The sequence below is a fragment of the Lissotriton helveticus genome, chromosome 1_1 (assembly GCF_964261635.1).
Source record: "Lissotriton helveticus chromosome 1_1, aLisHel1.1, whole genome shotgun sequence".
NCBI lineage: Eukaryota > Metazoa > Chordata > Amphibia > Caudata > Salamandridae > Lissotriton > Lissotriton helveticus.
In genome coordinates this window covers 570,037,699-570,056,925 of record NC_136057.1, presented here as the reverse complement: position 1 = coordinate 570,056,925, position 19,227 = coordinate 570,037,699, and the positions used below count along the sequence as shown (strand labels likewise).

General features: G+C 45.2%; 1 protein-coding gene across 3 annotated transcripts in view; it reads right to left on the bottom strand.

Moving 5' to 3' along the window:
* Positions 1-19,227, bottom strand: part of LOC144813848 (solute carrier organic anion transporter family member 1A2-like) — a 1,137,838-nt gene that overhangs the window by 235,003 nt on the left and 883,608 nt on the right. For all 3 annotated transcript variants that reach the window (XM_078674057.1, XM_078674059.1, XM_078674058.1), the window contains exons 10-11: positions 12,619-12,814; positions 8,926-9,088 (exon numbers count right to left, since the gene is read on the bottom strand). In XM_078674057.1, the coding sequence (XP_078530183.1) occupies positions 8,926-9,088; positions 12,619-12,814 (359 nt within the window). The remainder of the gene's footprint in view (positions 1-8,925; positions 9,089-12,618; positions 12,815-19,227) is intronic.

The window sequence follows — 19,227 nt, the reverse complement described above, 5'->3', positions numbered from 1 at the left end:
GGAGTGTCATACCGGGCCTCCACTTAGGTAATGCAAAATCAGCAGAGAGGGAGAGGCAAGGCCAAGCCGCCACCACCAGGCTCAGGTTAACTGAGCAAAGGACAAGATGATGTAAGGCAACAGTAGGGTGAAAGGGAAGGTTCCTCAAGTTGCCACAGTCAAAAGAGGGTCTGTTGCAGAGAGAAACACCACCGTCATGCAGCAACGGGTCCTGGGAGGCAGCTAGCAAATCTAAGAACCCCAGAGTCACTAGTCAAGCCACTCCCACCCTGCCTGTAGTGGGACGCAGAAGGGCTACGAAGCATTGGAGAGGATCAAGAAGTACACCTAGGAGTCTCTATGATGAGGTGTCCCAGGGTTCAGAGTTCAGAGTTCATGCATTATCATCAGTATGCACATATATATTCACTGGAGGTCCAACAAAAGTCCATGGGGGCCCAAGTATCTTGAGAGCCTGGACATCGCGTCAGCTGCCACCTCAGCCTCACATATATGTCCCGGGAGCACCAACTGTACAGGCACATACGAATCGGAGGCCAAATCCAGGGCAGTGGCAACTGCGTGGATCGGCTGGAGTGCCCCGCAGAGGCCAGGGCAGTGCTCTGCACCTGCAGGGAAAGAGCCACACCCGGGGCAGACAAGTTTGCATTGTGTCAGTAAATGTAAATGTAAATGTACAGGAATTTATATAGCGCAAATCACCAAGCGGTTTCTAAGCGCTTGCTTAGGGAACCCGTCCTGGTATTCCCCTGTGAGATAACCCCAGCAGGGTATCCGCAAGGTGAAAGCCAGGCATCCCGCCACGAGGGGCCGTTGTGGAGATTAAGCAAGCTATTGCCCAGAGTCGCAGAGTGTGAACCCGTGAATCGAGTAGGCACCGGAGCGAGAATTGTCGAGTCCATGGACATTTTAGGAATCAAGACCCCGCCGAGCCAGGAATTGAACCCTGGTCCCGGGCTAACCTCTGCTTCCAGGTCTGCCTCCTCTAACCAGTGAGCCACACTTCTCCACAGTCAGTGAGGCCCGTGCCCAAGTGTATCTGGAGCAGGGGAAGGTTTATGTGTTCCCAAGAGTCAGGCCAATGCCCCAAGCATGAGGCACCGACAGAGGCCATATGGAGGTCCAGAAGCCCCGAAGTCGAGGCAGCCTGTGGAAACGTGTCTGCAAAAGTGTCATCCACCCATGTCCCACAGAAGCATAGTGCCTAGTCAAGGCCTTTGGATGATTTGAGGCCTGGTCAGGGGGTCTCATAGGAGCCTCAATGAGAACTCCGGCACTCAGCCAGGCAGGTCCTCGGTGCAGGCAAGGCACCAGTAATTGAGGTCAGGCGGGCTCAAGGAAAGTCCAAGGGCTCTCTAGAGCAGGACTACACAACTCCATAGGAGGCCGGGCAGAACACAGGCCACAACCACAATTCAGCATTTGTGGGATAGTGGCCCAAGGCCTGTAGGGTACAGGCAGTAAAGACGCACCCCGTGGCCCAAAGTGGACAGAACCTTCCATGGGGCCACACCTGTCCGATGAGGCCACAGGGTTCTACACATAGCTCCCCCTAGGGTCAAGACAGGGCAGAATTTCACAGCTCCGCTGCACAGGCAGGTCCTCGTCCACAGCACAGGAGGGTGTATATGAGCAGGAAGCAGCACCCCAAAGGCAGCGGCATTCAGGATCACTCCAGATACTGCTCTGGCCTAATAGGTTAAAAAAAACAGCACACATGACACTCCTCGGGATCAGCCGCCATGTTGGATGCATGGCCGACCTTCTTGGATAAGCGGGCAAATGGGGCAATCCCACCATGCCATCACCAAACCCGATGGCGAATGAGTCGGGGGCAATAAGGGGTAATAAGGGACGTAGTTGTGGTATTTTGATGGCATTAAACCAGAGCTGATGACGGAGGAGTCTGAAGCAATCTTAGAGTGCAACCACCATCTTGATGCTCCAAGCCATGCCTCCTGGATGCGCTTAAACTGACAACGTGCTTGGGTTGCACTTGTAAGTGGCGCCACTCGTTTCTTCCAGAGAAAATCTAGGTTGTCATAAAGTCACATGGCATCATCTACCAGTGCTTCTTACGTTTTTGGATCCAGTTTGGCACTTTGGGATATTTCACAAGGGGAGTAATCACAAGGTGAGGAATCAGATGTTCCGTAGACCAGTGGTTCCCAAACTTTTGACTCCTGAGGACCCCCACTGAATCACTACTGGAAGCCGGGGACCCCCAAGCAATTTGTCCAATTTAAATTTCAAAAACGGCGTAGACTATTCACCAGAAAGAGCATTACATTAGTTAAGTAACTTATTTGTAAACAGAGTTACTGGCTTTGTCTGATTGAAGAAGACACTGTCTTGGTTGCTCTTGTACCTTTATTGTCAAAGGGACGGGGAGTGGGTGACGTCTTTTCTTTCAGGTTTACAGGAAAAAATTGTTAACCCGTGTTTGATTCTGTGTGAGAAAGTGGATTAACCTTTTGAACTGGGTGCAAAAGTGGATTATTAATTGGACTTGATGTTGGTCCACCATTAGTAATAATGACATGATTCCAGTTAGGTCCTAAAAATAATTTCAGCTATTTTAACCAGATTTCATCCAATGTTAAGTATGGGGCAGAACCAACAGTCTTAACTTAGGAAGATGTGTGAGACATTTAGAAGTACCAAAACAGTTAAAAAGTGAAAAGCAAAAAACAAAAATCCAATTCATAAAATTAGGGAGTATTTCAAAGAACAAAATGACACCAAAACCACACTAAATCCAAAAAGGAAAACTGGAGATGAATTTTGAAAGTAAAAAAAAAAAATGGTCAAAAAGCACAAAGTGCCACATGCAGGCAACTAGTCGCACTATACTTTGACATGGGTAGAGTTTGAGGCTGACCTTAATAGAGCATTGGTCAGATACATGTCGGATTGCTATTAGCCGAAAAGATACCTTCACAATTTTCAAAAATGTAGGGTACTCGGTGGGGTAAGAATGCAGGCTGGAGCGGAAGACAGACTTGTCTGTGACAGGTTGATGAAGGATGAGGTCTCGGTGAAGCCGTTGACAAAGGCAGCAAAAGATCTGAGCAGGAAAAGTCTGAAGTCTGTGCCCAGGAAGTCTAGGACATTGATCAGATAGCGCTCTCTGTTGGGCCTGGTAAAGGTTTTTATCTTAAGACTTGTTTCTACAATTAACATTTCCTCATCAATACCAGGCTGCAGGTTGAAGCCTGAAAGGGTTCGAGGTCATTGGATGCTGTTCAGCGTTAGGCACACTGAAACAGATTTGATGCTGTCGGAAGAACGGGGGCTGTAGCAAAGTCAAGCTTACCAGTGAGGCACCTTCTGCAGATCATATGAAAGGTTGGTCCCAGTCCCACAATGGTTCTCCAGGAAGAAATTTAGCAAAACATTTTTAGTACCATTTTTCTAGGCTTAGGCAGGAGGAGTACAATCTGACACCAGTCAAGTGTTCCAGCCCTCAGGAACATTGCTCAGGGGTAGGACTCACTACATGAAGCCAACATCAGGGTCCAGGGTAGGTTCAGCTAAAAGTAGTCAGCTGTACTTCCAGCTTTTGTGTCCCTGTAGCACAACAGGTAATGACCCTTGGAGTCTCTTCCAAAGGTCCAGTATGTTCTGAAGTGGGCTCCCAGGGGTGTCAATGTATGCCTGGCCCTAGCCTGTGGGTAGGGGTGACTCCTGGTCCCTTCCTAACCAAAAGGGAAAAGGTTCCATGGGCTAACCCTACCCACTTTTGCAGCAATTCCTATGTGTCATTGTTAGATCTGGGGGTCTCTAGTTGGCAATGGTATCCACCTTTGTCCAAATAGGGACCCTTACTTCTAAGTCAGGATAACGGGATTACATTACTTAATAACCCCTGCTCACCCCCTTGGTAGTTTGGCACAAGCAGACAGGCTTATCTCAGAGGAAGTGTGTTAGGCATTTGTGAATATACACAGTAATACAGTGAAAACACTACAGATGGACACAACACAGGTTTTATAAAAATAAGTATTCTTAATATAGACTTAAACACAAGACCACAAATGGCAAAAATCCACAATACTTTACTTAAGATTGCTTTAAAGATGATAAAAGTTACTTAGTTCAAGTTGTTGGTAAATGCGACAAAGTTCTCAATAAAGTACCTGGATGCGTAACGCAAAGTTAACAAAAGGCTTGCAAAAGGGGAGATGCGTCGGTTCCTTGATCCGGGGGTGATGAGGCGTCGTGCCGCAATGCTTGCGTAGACTAGGGGATGCGACGTAAGCCTTACCGGTGCGGAGGTGATGCGTAGATTCTCGGCCTGCGAGCCCGTTGTGGTGCACAAGATGGCGCCTTAATGCAATGCGATGACCCGGTTGCGATGCGAGAAGATGGCACCCTTGATGCGGCGATGCGATGACGATGCGTAGACGCCTTGGCAGCCTTGCGATAACTCTGTACTTTGGAGCCGCAACAGGCCCTGGGACACGCTTCTCCGGTGATGCAAGGGCGACTCTCTCGATGGCGTCATGCTTCTCCGGTGATGCGACAGCAGGCAGCTTTGGTGATCACGCGCTTCCAGGGAGGTGCGGCGAAGGCTCGCTTCTCCGGCGATGCGACGATTTCAGCTGCAGCGGCGACACGCTTCTTCTCGATGCGTCCCGCTTCCAGCTCCCAGCGACACGCAAATGTCTGGAGTTGAGAATTCCCAGCAGGGAAATTCAGAGGGGAGCTGGAGATGGAGTCTTTTGTCCCTGAAACTTCAGCAGGAGTTCAAGCCCTTGGAGAATACTCTAAAGATGATGAAAGTCCTTAAAAAGTTCCTTCTGCTTTCCTTGGCAATGAAGCAACCACTGCAGGCCAACCCAGCAAACAGCACACTGGCAGAGGGGCATAAAACTCCTGCAGTTTCCTTGGTTCTTCTCCTTGGCAAAAGGTTTCTTGTTCCAGAAGTGATCTAATTTCTTGGGATCAGGGTCCCAATATTTATACCACAAAATCCTTTGTTCTCTGAAGGCAGAGAGGCATCTGCCTAGTCCAAACAAGTTCCTGAGCACTTTGTTTACATGACTCTCTCCTTCCTTTCACTGTGCAGGGCAGAGATATCAGCCACCCCACAGGAGGTGGAGTCCGCACAGGGGAGGGAAGGCACAGCTCTGGAGCACTTTGTTGACAAGATTCCTTCTCTCCTTTCACAGTGCAGGGAAGAGACATCAGACAAGCCACAGGAGGTGGAGCCAACATTTTAGAGGGAAGGCCCAGCCCTATTCAGGTCCCAGGTGCAACTCCTCCCTCCCATCTAGATGAAGATCTCTCTATTCACCACTGGGCTGCCCCAGCCTGTCTCCTGAAATACCCTAGCCTTGTCACTCACAAACCCAGACAAGGAATACACAACCTAGCAGAGGCAGGCCAAGACAGTTAGGCAAGAAAATACCTACTTTCTAAAAGTGGTATTTTCAAACACAGAATATTAAAACCAACTTTACTAAAAGATGTATTTTAGTATTCTGAGTTCAGGCATACTAAATTCGAATTTCTACCAGGTTCCCTGAGTCAGTTAGGATTATAAGAATTTAATAATCTAACTGCCCATTCTAGCCTATGGAGAACAAGTAGCCTTGCAATAGTGAAAAACGAAAATGGCTGTAATTCACTATTAGGAAATGTTACACACACCAGAGCATGTCCTACCTTATACTTACAATGCACCCTGCCCTTGGGCCTACCATAGGGGTGTCTAATATGAGGCAAAGGGAAGGTTTAGGGACTGGCAAGTGGGTGCACTTGCCAAGTCGACATGGCAGTCACAGACTGCACACAGGCCTTGCAATGGCAAGCCTGAGACACATTTTACAAGCTGCTTCTGTGGGTGGCTCAGCCAGTGCTGCAAGCCCACCAGCAGCATTTTGATTTACAAGCCCTGGGCACACATGGTGCACTGTACTAGGGGCTGACAGGTAAATCAAATAACCCAATCATGGAATCACCAAATAGTACATCAATTTAACATAGGGAGCACTTGCACTGTGGCACTGAATAGCAGTGGCATAGTGCCCAAAGCATATAACCAGCAAAACATATCAAAACAGAGGAGGCAATCCATCAAAATGGAAGGGAAACTCACGCCAATGATGCCAGGTCTAACAGTCCTTCTGCAAATAATCCCATATTGCCTTTCTCCACCTAATATCAAGGCAGAACCTTTGTTCCTTGGATCAGAATTTCGATGCTGAGCTCAAATGTATAGCCAGGGAAATGAACAACCGCTCTTTAGTGGTCACATGAAATCAGTTCTGGGGGCTTATCCTCTCCCATTGGAATTGGTGCTAGCTGGCTACAAGATCAAAAAAGGGGCCATGCCCTGGTGTTAGCAGCAGCATAGTATTATTGGCTGCAATCACAGACATGGTGGTCTACTGGGATGCTAACATATAAGCATTGTTGGTCCGGCCATGCCAATGACCATTTCAGATCTGGTGTTGAGTATGATATAAATGTGGTGGTTCTCCAAACACAAGCTGACCTGATTTCTTTCTCTTGAAGACGTTCCCAAGGAACTAGAAGAAAAAGGGTGGTCACTGTTTTTCATCCTCCATAACTATATGACAAAAAACTATAAGCAAAAGTGACTAGTCTCAGAATAAAAATTTTCCATCAACGATTACTGAGTTAACTTTGTACTTAGTCTTACATATTCAGTTTATTGTCTGCAGCATAGCTACTGAAAACTTTTTCCACTAAAACAAACGTTACAATTTTAGGTACATGTGCAAATATTTTCCTTTATACCATGCCCCATATACATAACACTGTGCAATGCCTTTGCACATAAACAGTTGATTCACCACACTGACAGGTCTGGCTGGCAATTTTAGACTTAAGATTGTTGTCTCCCTAAATAGAGCACATAGCAGATTGACTCGCCCATGGAGCCACAGCCTCAAGGGGAATAAAAATGTAGGGAACAGAGCCTAGGATAGACATGCTTTAACTAGTATCAGAAATATGTTATATGAATTGTATTGATTCAATGAGGCAAGAAAAACAGCCCTAGCTCTCGTACTGGAAACAACTGCAAAGAGCTCTTCATCACTGTCAAAAGATTCTCCAACCCCCAGCCGCCAACAACTACTTCACTAATTCAGAAGACCTCTGCAACAACCTATTTTTTTCACGACAAAATGATAAAATCTACTGCAACTTCAATTCCCAATGAAAAACATAAGAACTGATCTACCAGCTGCCCACCACCACCTAATCAGTAAACTGAATCACAAATTGGAAACTCCTCACCCCAGAAGACAGCCAAAATCATGAGAATAGTCCACTCCTGGACCCCGACTGACCCTTTCCCCCACCATATCTACAACCTCGGAGAAACGCTGATCAGCTCCCACTTTACAACCATCATCAACACCTCCATCCAAAGTGGAAAGTTCCTGGAGAACTGTAAACACACTGAAATCACTGCTCTCCTAAAAAAAAACATGTTACACCCAAAATAGCTCAGCAACTACAGACCCATCTTACTCCTGCCCTTCCCATCCAAAGTCATGGAGAATGCTATCAATGAACAACTCTCCAGCCATCCTAAACAACAACACCTACTAGACATCTAGCAGTCTGGATTCCTCAGCAATCACAGCACGGAAACTCCTCTCATTGCAGGAACTGATGACATCGAGACCATCATTGACAAAGGGGAAACAGCAGCACTCATGCTATTCAACTTCCATGCAGCCTTCAACACAGTCTCCACAGCACCCTCATCACAAGACTCCAGAACTCCAGAGTACATGGACACTCCCTGAGACATCTGGCCTCTTTTTTCTCCGACAAGATCCAGTGAGTCGGGATTCTGCCCTATACTTATGAGCTCAAGAACCTTATCTGTGAAGTCCTTCTAGGCTCAAGACTAAGCCCTATCCTCTTCAAAGTCTACATGTCACCACTCACCCATGTCATAACATCTCATGAGATCAACATTTTATCACACGCAGAAGACATCTAGCTCATCCTCTCCCTAACAGACAAAAACCAGACCCTTATAACCAGCTTCATCACCTACATGTCAAACGTAGAAAACAAGATGAAAAAGAACTGACTAAAACTCAACATCTATAAAAGAGAAGTCCTGCTTCTCAGAAATGGGAGCTCTCCATGGTGGCCAACAGACCTGTGGCCCACCCCTGGTGGCCAACAGATCTGCGGCCCACCCCTACCCTCATTGACCATGCCCAAAACCTCAGCATCATCTTAGACTACAGGCTCACGATGGCCAAACAAGTAAATACAGTCACCTCCTTCTGTCTCTTTACCCTGTGAAATTTTTCAGTGGCTCCTCACTTAAATCAGATGCACGGTCACCCAGACACTCATCACCAGCAGACTAGATTACGGCAACACACTCTACAAAAGCATCTTAAATGAACTCATACCATGACTCCAGAACACCCAGAATGCCACCACCAGACTCATTCTCAACATTCCGCACAGCACACACCTCCCACCTCAGAGAGCTACACTTGTATCATACAGAAGCGAACTGCTCACCCACTCCAAGAAACCCCTACAAAACATTGGATCTGACTACCTCAACTACTGCCTCATCTTCCACCAACTTACCAGGTCTCTGCACTCACCCACACTACACCTTGCGCAAATACCCCGCATCTGCAGGAGAAAATCAGGACAACGCTCCTTCTCCTACATTATCGCCAAATACTGGAAAGAGCTTCCACACCACCTCATGACCTCCACATCCCTACTCGAGTTCCCTCAAGAATCTGTAGACCTGGCCCGATCAACATATTCATCTACTCCAGCGCCTGGATACCCCTTGAGTGATAAGCACAGTATACATAATCTCATAACATAACATAAAATTGATTTCATTTCAGATCAGAAATATACATTAATATAAAATAAAATTAATTAACACCTTACTAATTCATTTCCAGTAAGTGTGGAAGAGTCGCAGCCAGCAAGGCAAGCAGAAACATAGGCCACTCCATTGGCTCCACAAACAGGGTCCCATACATTTGTTGCGCAACTGCATTCAGCATTACACTCAGACTGCAAATGGACCATATTCGATTCCTGTGGAATGCTAAAAAGGATGGTTAATATTCATTGCATAGCAGGTTATGAAGCATGCAGTTAAAGTATTCCACCAGGATTTTGATATCATGAGTGAGTTTAGCGTTCCCTACATAAAAGTCAGAACGCTCAATTGCAGAACTACAGAGGGATTATTTATGCATAATTTAATGTGCTGAATATTTATGACAGGGGTAGGCCCTTAGAACTCAGGACCTGGGTCCATGGGTCAGTACAAAAAAGGGGTTGGTCTGAGTTTCAAATTTAACATACAATTCAAAATGGACACACGATCACCATTGAATTTGAAACAGGTCAGAAAAATGTATTCATTTCATTCATTTTGGCATTTTATTCATTTGCAGCCAAAGTTATGAGTTAGCGATTTCAAGTATATACATGTAATTGTAACATCATTACATTCGATATTCGGAATAGGTGCTCTCTGTGAAAGGGGGAGGGTAAGTGAATAAGTGAAGGGGACAGGGTAAAGGTGTTGTGACATAATCGTTACATCCAGATTAAAAATTGAAAAACCTCTACAATCAAGTTAATGGGCAAAGGTTCCCAAATATCACATCACACATAGATAACGAGAATGCATCTCTTATTTAGCTCCTATCGTGTGTCAAAATGGAGGCGTAGTTCTACGTTTCGACCCCTGTTACGCTAAAGGGCGATTCGCGGCCTCATGTTGGGGTCTTCATCAGGAAGAAATGGAGAGCCTACAGGGTAATATGAATAAAGAATTCAGTATGCAAGTGGTGAACAGGCGTGATGATATTAATCAAGATAGTGATGTGGAAGGTTACCTACATCATCAAACGGTCATCGTATGTACCGTCTGTGGAAGGGGCTCCCTCAAGCTCCGATGAAAACTGAAACACAATAGATAGGTGCCATCAGGGCCCTGAAACATGCTAAATTAAAAATGCCCGGGGGTGACGGGTAGAAGGACTTACTTTGCGTGCTGATAATCACACAGCCATTGGGCACAGGTAGATCGATCCTCGAAGGGTTTATTTTACTGTAAAGAGAAGGGAAGCTTCATTTAACATACTTGGCCGTCTGGATAAGTATAGATTTGTAAATGTGGCCGATTACGATTAGGGGGCACCCGGATGGGATGTCTTTACCGCCGAGCTATTTCTAGTTGGTTTACCTATCAAACGGGAACGCACTGCCGCGCTGTTTCTCCGTCGGCGTCCTGCATCCGAGTGTGCTCGCGGTGCAGGGTTTATTTTACTGTAAAGAGAAGGGAAGCTTCATTTAACATACTTGGCCGTCTGGATAAGTATAGATATGTAAATGTGGCCGATTACGATTAGGGGGCACCCGGATGGGATGTCTTTGCCGCCGAGCTATTTCTAGTTTATTTACCTTTCAAACGGGAACGCACAGCCGCGCTGTTTCTCCGTCGGCGTCCTGCATCCGTATGTGCTCGCGGTGCAGGCGCTCAATGCTCAATGCAATGTTAACTCAGCTATGTTTTTCATCATCAATACCAATAATACACTAGCACTTAATGTTCCCCATGGTGTGAGGACAATTTTTAGAGACGCTCCCTCGAGCGCGCGAGTCAGGCCTCTGATCCCATTGGACCCGTGAGCCGAGCCCTTTTTCTAGTAGTCACAGGCATTGAACGCCTGCACCGCGAGCACATACGGATGCAGGACGCCGACGGAGAAACAGCGCGGCTGTGCGTTCCCGTTTGAAAGGTAAATAAACTAGAAATAGCTCGGCGGCAAAGACATCCCATCCGGGTGCCCCCTAATCGTAATCGGCCACATTTACATATCTATACTTATCCAGACGGCCAAGTATGTTAAATGAAGCTTCCCTTCTCTTTACAGTAAAATAAACCCTGCACCGCGAGCACACTCGGATGCAGGACGCCGACGGAGAAACAGCGCGGCAGTGCGTTCCCGTTTGAAAGGTAAACCAACTAGAAATAGCTCGGCGGTAAAGACATCCCATCCGGGTGCCCCCTAATCGTAATCGGCCACATTTACAAATCTATACTTATCCAGACGGCCAAGTATGTTAAATGAAGCTTCCCTTCTCTTTACAGTAAAATAAACCCTTCGAGGATCGATCTACCTGTGCCCAATGGCTGTGTGATTATCAGCACGCAAAGTAAGTCCTTCTACCCGTCACCCCCGGGCATTTTTAATTTAGCATGTTTCAGGGCCCTGATGGCACCTATCTATTGTGTTTCAGTTTTCATCGGAGCTTGAGGGAGCCCCTTCCACAGACGGTACATACGATGACCGTTTGATGATGTAGGTAACCTTCCACATCACTATCTTGATTAATATCATCACGCCTGTTCACCACTTGCATACTGAATTCTTTATTCATATTACCCTGTAGGCTCTCCATTTCTTCCTGCAGGAGACCCCAACATGAGGCCGCAAATCGCCCTTTAGCGTAACAGGGGTCGAAACGTAGAACTACGCCTCCATTTTGACACACCATAGGAGCTAAATAAGAGATGCATTCTCGTTATCTATGTGTGATGTGATATTTGGGAACCTTTGCCCATTAACTTGATTGTAGAGGTTTTTCAATTTTTAATCTGGATGTAACGATTATGTCACAACACCTTTACCCTGTCCCCTTCACTTATTCACTTACCCTCCCCCTTTCACAGAGAGCACCTATTCCGAATATCGAATGTAATGATGTTACAATTACATGTATATACTTGAAATCGCTAACTCATAACTTTGGCTGCAAATGAATAAAATGCCAAAATGAATGAAATGAATACATTTTTCTGACCTGTTTCAAATTCAATGGTGATCGTGTGTCCATTTTGAATTGTATGTTAAATTTGAAACTCAGACCAACCCCTTTTTTGTACTGAATATTTATGACAGCATATCTACCCTTAAGGATATAAATACGCCCAGGATGGTGTGGAGTTTATTGCACAAGTTTGGAAATAACTGTATCACATGAGGTCAATTGGATTGGTGTGCCTTTTTGACAGGTCTGACTAAATTATTCCTTCGAATTAATACATATATTTTCCTTCATTCGGGTAAATTGAAGAAGGTTCTTCTTGTTTTTTATTTTTTAAAGGGAAAACGCCCTCTTGCATGATTTGCATCCGGATAGTGGGTGAGGTGAATGTCTCTAAAGGCCTGATTGCGAGTTTGGCGGATATGATTTGCTGCAGCAGAGAAACAGAGCTCCTCTGGTTGGAAAAGGGAAGAGCGAAGAAGGTCACGAGTAAACAGAAAAGCAATTATAAAAGTTTGAAGAAAATATAAAGGCAAATTTACTGGTGAATATTGGAAAAGGTATCTGCTGTTTAATTTGAGACTTCTCTTAATATTCACAGCAACATCACAAGGCTCTTTCGATTTAAATATTTTCACTAATAAACTAAATATTAAAATAAACAATTTATAATAATGTTCATGGAAAGGACGCGCTGCATAAAGTTTGAACTCAAATACGGTGAATCAAAACAAAATAAAGAAAAAATCTATATGTGACTGTAAGTAAAATTAAATCTAAATTATACTTTACCCTCCGTAAGAGACAGTTATGCCAGCAACTGTTGAGTTTTTGCAGACCAAGGCAAAGGCCAAAAAGAAAATGGTATATTCAATCACTGAGGTCCAAAATGCAATCTTTGCTGCCTGATAAGTCGATATTTTGAATTTTTTCATCATCAGACCTCCCAGAAAGTATCCGATGCATATGACGGGTAGGCTGTAAACAGCTAAGAAAGAATGAGAAATGCTTCAAATACTTTCAATGATATAGTTAAAAAGCAGATACTTTTACATCTTTTTGTTGTCATGACGGGCATGGTCAATCGGAAAGGACTCATGCTCAGTCCTTAAGTCAGTACTTGTGCCCAGATTTACTAAGATCGTGCGCCGGAGAAGCGTCACTTTTGTGGCTCAGTGCTGATGCAAAATGTTTTTTAGCATTTACCGAAGGTCGATTTGCATGGCTTTGCGTGGTTCAATATATACAGATTACAGAGCGCTGTCTTGCTTTACTTTGCATCAGGTGGGCATTACATTGGTGCTGCATGGGCAGTCCCATGCATCACCCATGTATGTTGGCATACAGATTTACAAAGACTAGTGAACCTGGATTTGCCCCTAAATGGTGCACCTACCAGACTGATCTTGAACAAGGAGAAATAACTTCCTTTCTCCTCATTACACCCTCTTTTGGTGTATGCTGTATTCTGCAGTAGACATTGAAAGAGTGATATGTATTCAAGGATTGTTTTTTGTGCAGGAGAAATTCCTTTCTGCACAAAAACAACCCTGTCTGTAAACCTAGCACCCTTGCACCAATGTGCAAGTGTGCCAGTGTTAGCGCTAAGCTGCCACAAGTGTGCCAGCACACAGAGAGAGCTGAACAGCACCATGTAACAATGTGCTAACTCTTTTTTATTATTCTTTAATTCCTGTTATTATGTATATATTAGTGGGGTTGCTTTAAGTCTTGCTTCATGCTCTCTCATGTTGTTTTGTGAGTAGCTCCTTGGTGATAGAACACTGTGAAGTCTTGTTAAGTCAGTTGCACCTGACTGCTGAGACTTGATGTTTGGGATCTTGTACTCTCTACAATAAACTTAACTTCTTCAACTACAATCAAATCCAGTGCCTTGAGCATCTTTATTTCTCATACCACATCTTGATGAATATAGGACTGTTCAGTTCTCTCGTGTCCACACATTGCAGCAGTGCATCGTGCCTTGCAGCACTGCATTGGGTGCATTATTAGTAAATATCCCCGTTCGTTATTTTGTGAATCCAGGTTAGTCCACAGCACAACGAGTTTGAGATCGATGCTGATGATAGTGTGCTTTATAATGCTTCATAGGGGACACTGTCAACTGTGAAACATCTCCTATTGCTTGGATTTCACAAGAGTTGCCTTCTTCTAGTATTATGAGAACTAACCACTTACCTCTTATGGATGTATTCCAAGAGAACAGTGGCATGCACCAACTCTAAATTTCCTCTCTAGTTTCCCTATCAATCTAATGTTTGATATTTTGGTGTGCTAACATTTCAGATATAGATTATATCTTCACACATTACTACTATATAATGTCTATAGTAGTCTCCTTTGTATTCGTTTACAATTAGTGTAAGTACCGTGTAGGAAATACAATTTTGTGTTTTTCTGATGTTTTGTTATTGAGTGATAGTTAGACAGTCCCTTAAGTTATAGTAACCATTTGACTATATGAAGATGCATGGTTCACTTTTTTGTAAGAGAACTAGAAAAGCACACCCAGTGCTTACACTGCATAAGAGTGAAATGCCACAAGTGATCCACAGCAAACATTTCGCATTTCACATGGAAGAACATAAACCTATTTTATGTGTTTTGCATTGACTGTACTTGTGCCCATCATATGGCTCTCAGACCAAGCATTCTTTTAGGGCCTGAATTTGTTTATGATTTTCAACTCTTACTTATTTTGTTGCATTTAGGCCATCACTGTATGACAATATGTGGTATATCCTTCAGGAGATTTAATAGAGTGCTTTTACTTTTTTTATAGTAATTTACATGTATGCTTCACAGTGTTCTACTATCAGTCTAAAGGGATGGTATGTGTAAAATGGGAAACATCCTTTACGACGCAACTTATACCATGCAGTGCCTTTACAACGCAGGTTTTTCAACGCAAGTCATTACAACGAATTGCGCTGGGGAGCGCTCTAGGATAGGTAATAGTTTAATTTACTATCCAACACCTTCCCTACTATCCACGGGGACTGGAGTTGGAATAGTAAATTAAACTATTCACTATCCAGCACCCCTCAACGCAAGTCGTTTTAACGACGTGCGTTGAAAAACCTGCGTTGTAAAGGCATGCGTAGTAAAAGCATGCGTTGTAACAACGTACATCCGTGTAAAATGTTGAATTAATTCTCATTAGCTTTCTCACCTTACATCACAAATGAGGAGTATATTTTTCTCACAGTGCTTTTGAGAATCAACACAAAAGCAGCGTTTTCGCCTCTTTCAGGAGGGGAGGAATATTTCAGATCGTGAGGCGCGTTTTGTCCATCAATCAAGGCTACACCCTGACATCATCATAACTTCTCAGAAATATGAACTGTCCTTGCAGGCGTCTCCGGCTGTTCGCCTTCAGAGTTCAGGTGTGGGACGAACACCGTGCGCCCCTCACAGTGGCAACTCTTTAATCGATAATCATAAATGGCCAGGATTTGTTACAAAGGAAATGTATTTAAGTTGAGTATGTTGTTGTTTACTATTTGATAATTTAGAGTCACAAAATGACTTTTAATATTTGATAAAACATTTTTACAAGGGCTGCGCAGTAGAATGGCTTCAAAAAAAGATTTAACAAGGGAACTTCAGTTTTTTTGTGCGTGATCATCTGCGGGAATAGATCACAGGAACCATTTCTTCTTAAAACCCAGTGACTCTTACAAATGTGCTATTATGACATTCCAAATGCAAACCTTCTTTAGGTAAGTTTAGTAGAGATTTTTGGGACACAAACTTTCTGTTTTTCCCCTTCTGAATTTGCTAGACCTGTGCTCTCCTTAGGAGCAAGGAACATTTAGGAATGGTGGTTACGATTAACCCCTGACAAACCACATGGTGCCCAATGCAGGGCCCCAACAAACTAATGGGCATATTTATGACATTTGTGGTGCAGGGCAGCACTGCTAGTCACCTTGCTGTGCTGCCCTGTGTCACAGACAAAAGGCAGGAATGCACAGCAGTTATCTAATGCAGCACTTTCTTGACCATTGCCCTTGTGCTGGTGGTGTTTTAGCAGCCTAGCATCAATGCAGGCACCCTGGCATCATGGTGCCAGGGTGCCCGCATTATTGGCAGGATTATTTTGGTGCTAGAAGGGGCACTTTCTTGCACAAAACCAATCTTGACAGTTTGTTTTCTCTTTCTATGTGTGCTGCAGAATGTATCATGCATGTCACACGTTGCATTGTGCAAGCATGACGCAAACCTTTCATAGATATGCCCCAAAGTACCCTTATAGGCCATACACAGTGAAAGCCATTAGGGAAACGTCCAATTAGTTGCATGCATTGGTTTAATGAGAAGCTATCACTTAGACAGGATACAATTACAATGTGACACTTTAAGAGGGATATTTACTAGGAAGTGGCGTAGCAAGACTTTAGCCTCCTTGGCATAATGCCGGCCTCCGCCACTTTTTGAAATGCAGGGCTGCACTTATTGCTTAGTTTGTAAAATATTAAGTGCCAGGGCTCTGACCAGGAGGCCCCTGCAGCTTGCACCACCCATTGCCTCTGTCATCGCTGCCAAAACAACTACTAACCTTGTCTCTTACATGTAAATGCAACAGTTCAGTTTATTCCAGCTCCCCAAACCTAAAGGAATGGCTGGGGAGGCAGGTATTAGCAATGTTTTCTATGTATATTGTTTTCTTAAACAACTGTTACACTGCTCATCTCTAAATTACATGAGCAGTGCCACCTAGTAGCAGACTGCCCTAAGTGTGGTGTTGACAATTAGGGGCTGGTGCCGAGCACCGGAAACCAATTAAGTGCCGGTGCTCAGCACCAGAAAGCACTGCCTAAAATTAAGCACTGGCTGCACCATATTTACAAGAATGTGGTACAGCCTTGTGTTTCCCCCTGCACTGACGCTAAGTTTAGCAAATTAGCGCCAACGCAGGCACTCTATCAAAAGAGTACAAGGGTGTCTGAGCGCAGGGGAGGATTGTGTATGTGTAGGAATGTGTCCCTTCCTGCACATAAACAATCCTAAAATGCCATTCTATGACTTTCATGTGTGCTGCTTCATGCAGCCTACATGAAAGTGACAAAAAAGCCATGGTTTTTTTGGTTTGTTTATGTACAGGGAGGGACCCTTTTCTGTACATAAACAACCCATGACATTTTGCTTTTGGCACAATGCAGCACACATGGAAAAAGCAAAAACGAGGAAAAATAATACATTTCTCCTCGTGTCACCAACTTAAAACCAGGATATTCCTGGTCTTCATTTTGTCTCTGCCTCCTATGTACGCCACCCTTGTACGTAGGGGGCTGCGTGAAAATTAATGGGTGTTGCACTGGAACGCGCACCAGAACACCCACTGCCCAACCCTTTCACACTAACCAAAACGTGAAAGGGGGCCTTATGTACAAGGCAGTGTTAAGCCACGTTAAGTGGCCTAACGCTGCCTTGTACATAAGGCCCAGCCCCTATCGCCACCACAATGTCAATATAGGTGACATTGTGGTGGCGATAGGTGCTTGTATATATGCCACTAAGGGGTATATTCACAAGGATTCAACTCTGATTTATCCTCACCCTAATGCATCAAATGTGGAGATAGAATTAACACCCCATCCACAAGCTGGTGCAAACTGCAACCATCGCCTGTATTCACGCGATAACTGCCCCAAAATGTATCTCCACGGTGGACACCACCAACTAACCCTAATGAGATGCAGAGTAGGGGTCCCCGTGCATAAATACACAAAAAAAAACATATTACCACTTCCACAACAAACTATGCGAAATAAAAACATTCAATAAGCCACGGTAGCAGCAGGGAATTAACATCTGCCTACTGCTGGTGTTAAGCAGGACGACTACCTGAAACATGAAAGGGAACCCAGCCAAAAGCCACACCTGAAGACCCACAGATGCCATGGTGACAATGATCATGCAACGAGGAGACCCATGAGGGCCACAACCCCCCCACAACCACCCCAGGCCCCACCCCCAGCCCGTTCCGGACATACAAATACCATGCACTCCACAAGAGCCACAACAAACGCAAGATGACGCACAGTGCCAAAATAAATACACATGTGTGGCCAGAAGAATGAGAAACAGTCACACAGCAGTGAAGTAACAATGTGTGTGTTCCAGTTGTAGTGTCCATGGTCCCTGGGACACAATAGGCAATGTAGCACACGGTGACAGGCATCACACAAGATGAGCATCATTGACGTAAGGGAAATCACTGTCCCCACTTCCATCCACACATTCATGCAGGAATGACACAGCAGTGTGTTACTGGATGTTTATTTATTTAGTGTTGCAGCTGTAGAGGTACTGGGCCATGCCAAGCACACCACACAATATGGGCCCATGGAGGGCCTGCCAGAGTCCATCCGGGGATGACAGGTGCAGCGGAAGTGGAAGGGAACAGTCCGCAGTCTGGTCGCCGTGTCATTGGTCATCAAACAGGATATGGCAGTCTATGTCGCACTCCAAGGTGAGTGCAGCAGTGTATCGTGGGTCAGTGGGAGGTCATAACGCCATGTGCGACACCAAGCAGAAACAGGCCAGGCGGCGGAGATGAATGCCACTGCCTCCTCCTGACAACAATCCCATACATGTCCTCATCCCCGTATGTGTGCTCTGCCTCACCTGTGGGTGTTGCAGTACCGGCTGCGGCACTGTGTGCCGCTGACACATCCGGGGCCGGAGGTGGATTGTTGGCCGCACTGTGTGGCAGTGAGACATCAGGTGCCGGAGTAGATACGCCGGCCACACTGTGAGGCACTGACACACCAGAGAGCGGAAATGTGGATGGTGTGGGGGCAGCAGCATGCATCAGCGCCACGCCTTGTGGCAGCAATGCCATGATTAATATCTGCAGGGCATGGTAGATCCCAGCTACATCTTGCTGATGTGCAGCAGTGGCTGCCATCCTTTCCGACTCCATCCGCACCATGTCCTCCATGAGCCTTCACATGTGTGTCAGCTCACGGACCTCCAGTCTGCATTGCTGCCTTCTGGTTGGCTGCAAGTTTCTCCTTGGTCTTTCTCTTGATGTCAATGCATCACCTCTTGGCCTCGCCCATTGACCTCCTGTGCTCTCCGACGGCATTCACCTTGTCCATGATATACCGCCATATGCAATTTTTTTTTCCCAATGACACGTTGGAGGTGATGAACAGTTGTTGATGGTGTTCCATCACTTCTGTGACTAGGATCTCGTCTTCCTCTTCTTCTTGTCCTTGCCCTTACCTGTCCCCGAAGTCCCAGGCTGGTCGTCCGGGGTGCTTGTGGGGTTGCGCTCATCATCTGCGCCTGCTCTGGCTGACTCCATGGTGCTTGGGTGTTGGTCGGTTTGTGTTTGGGTGTTTTTCCTACTTTTATTTAGATTTTTCC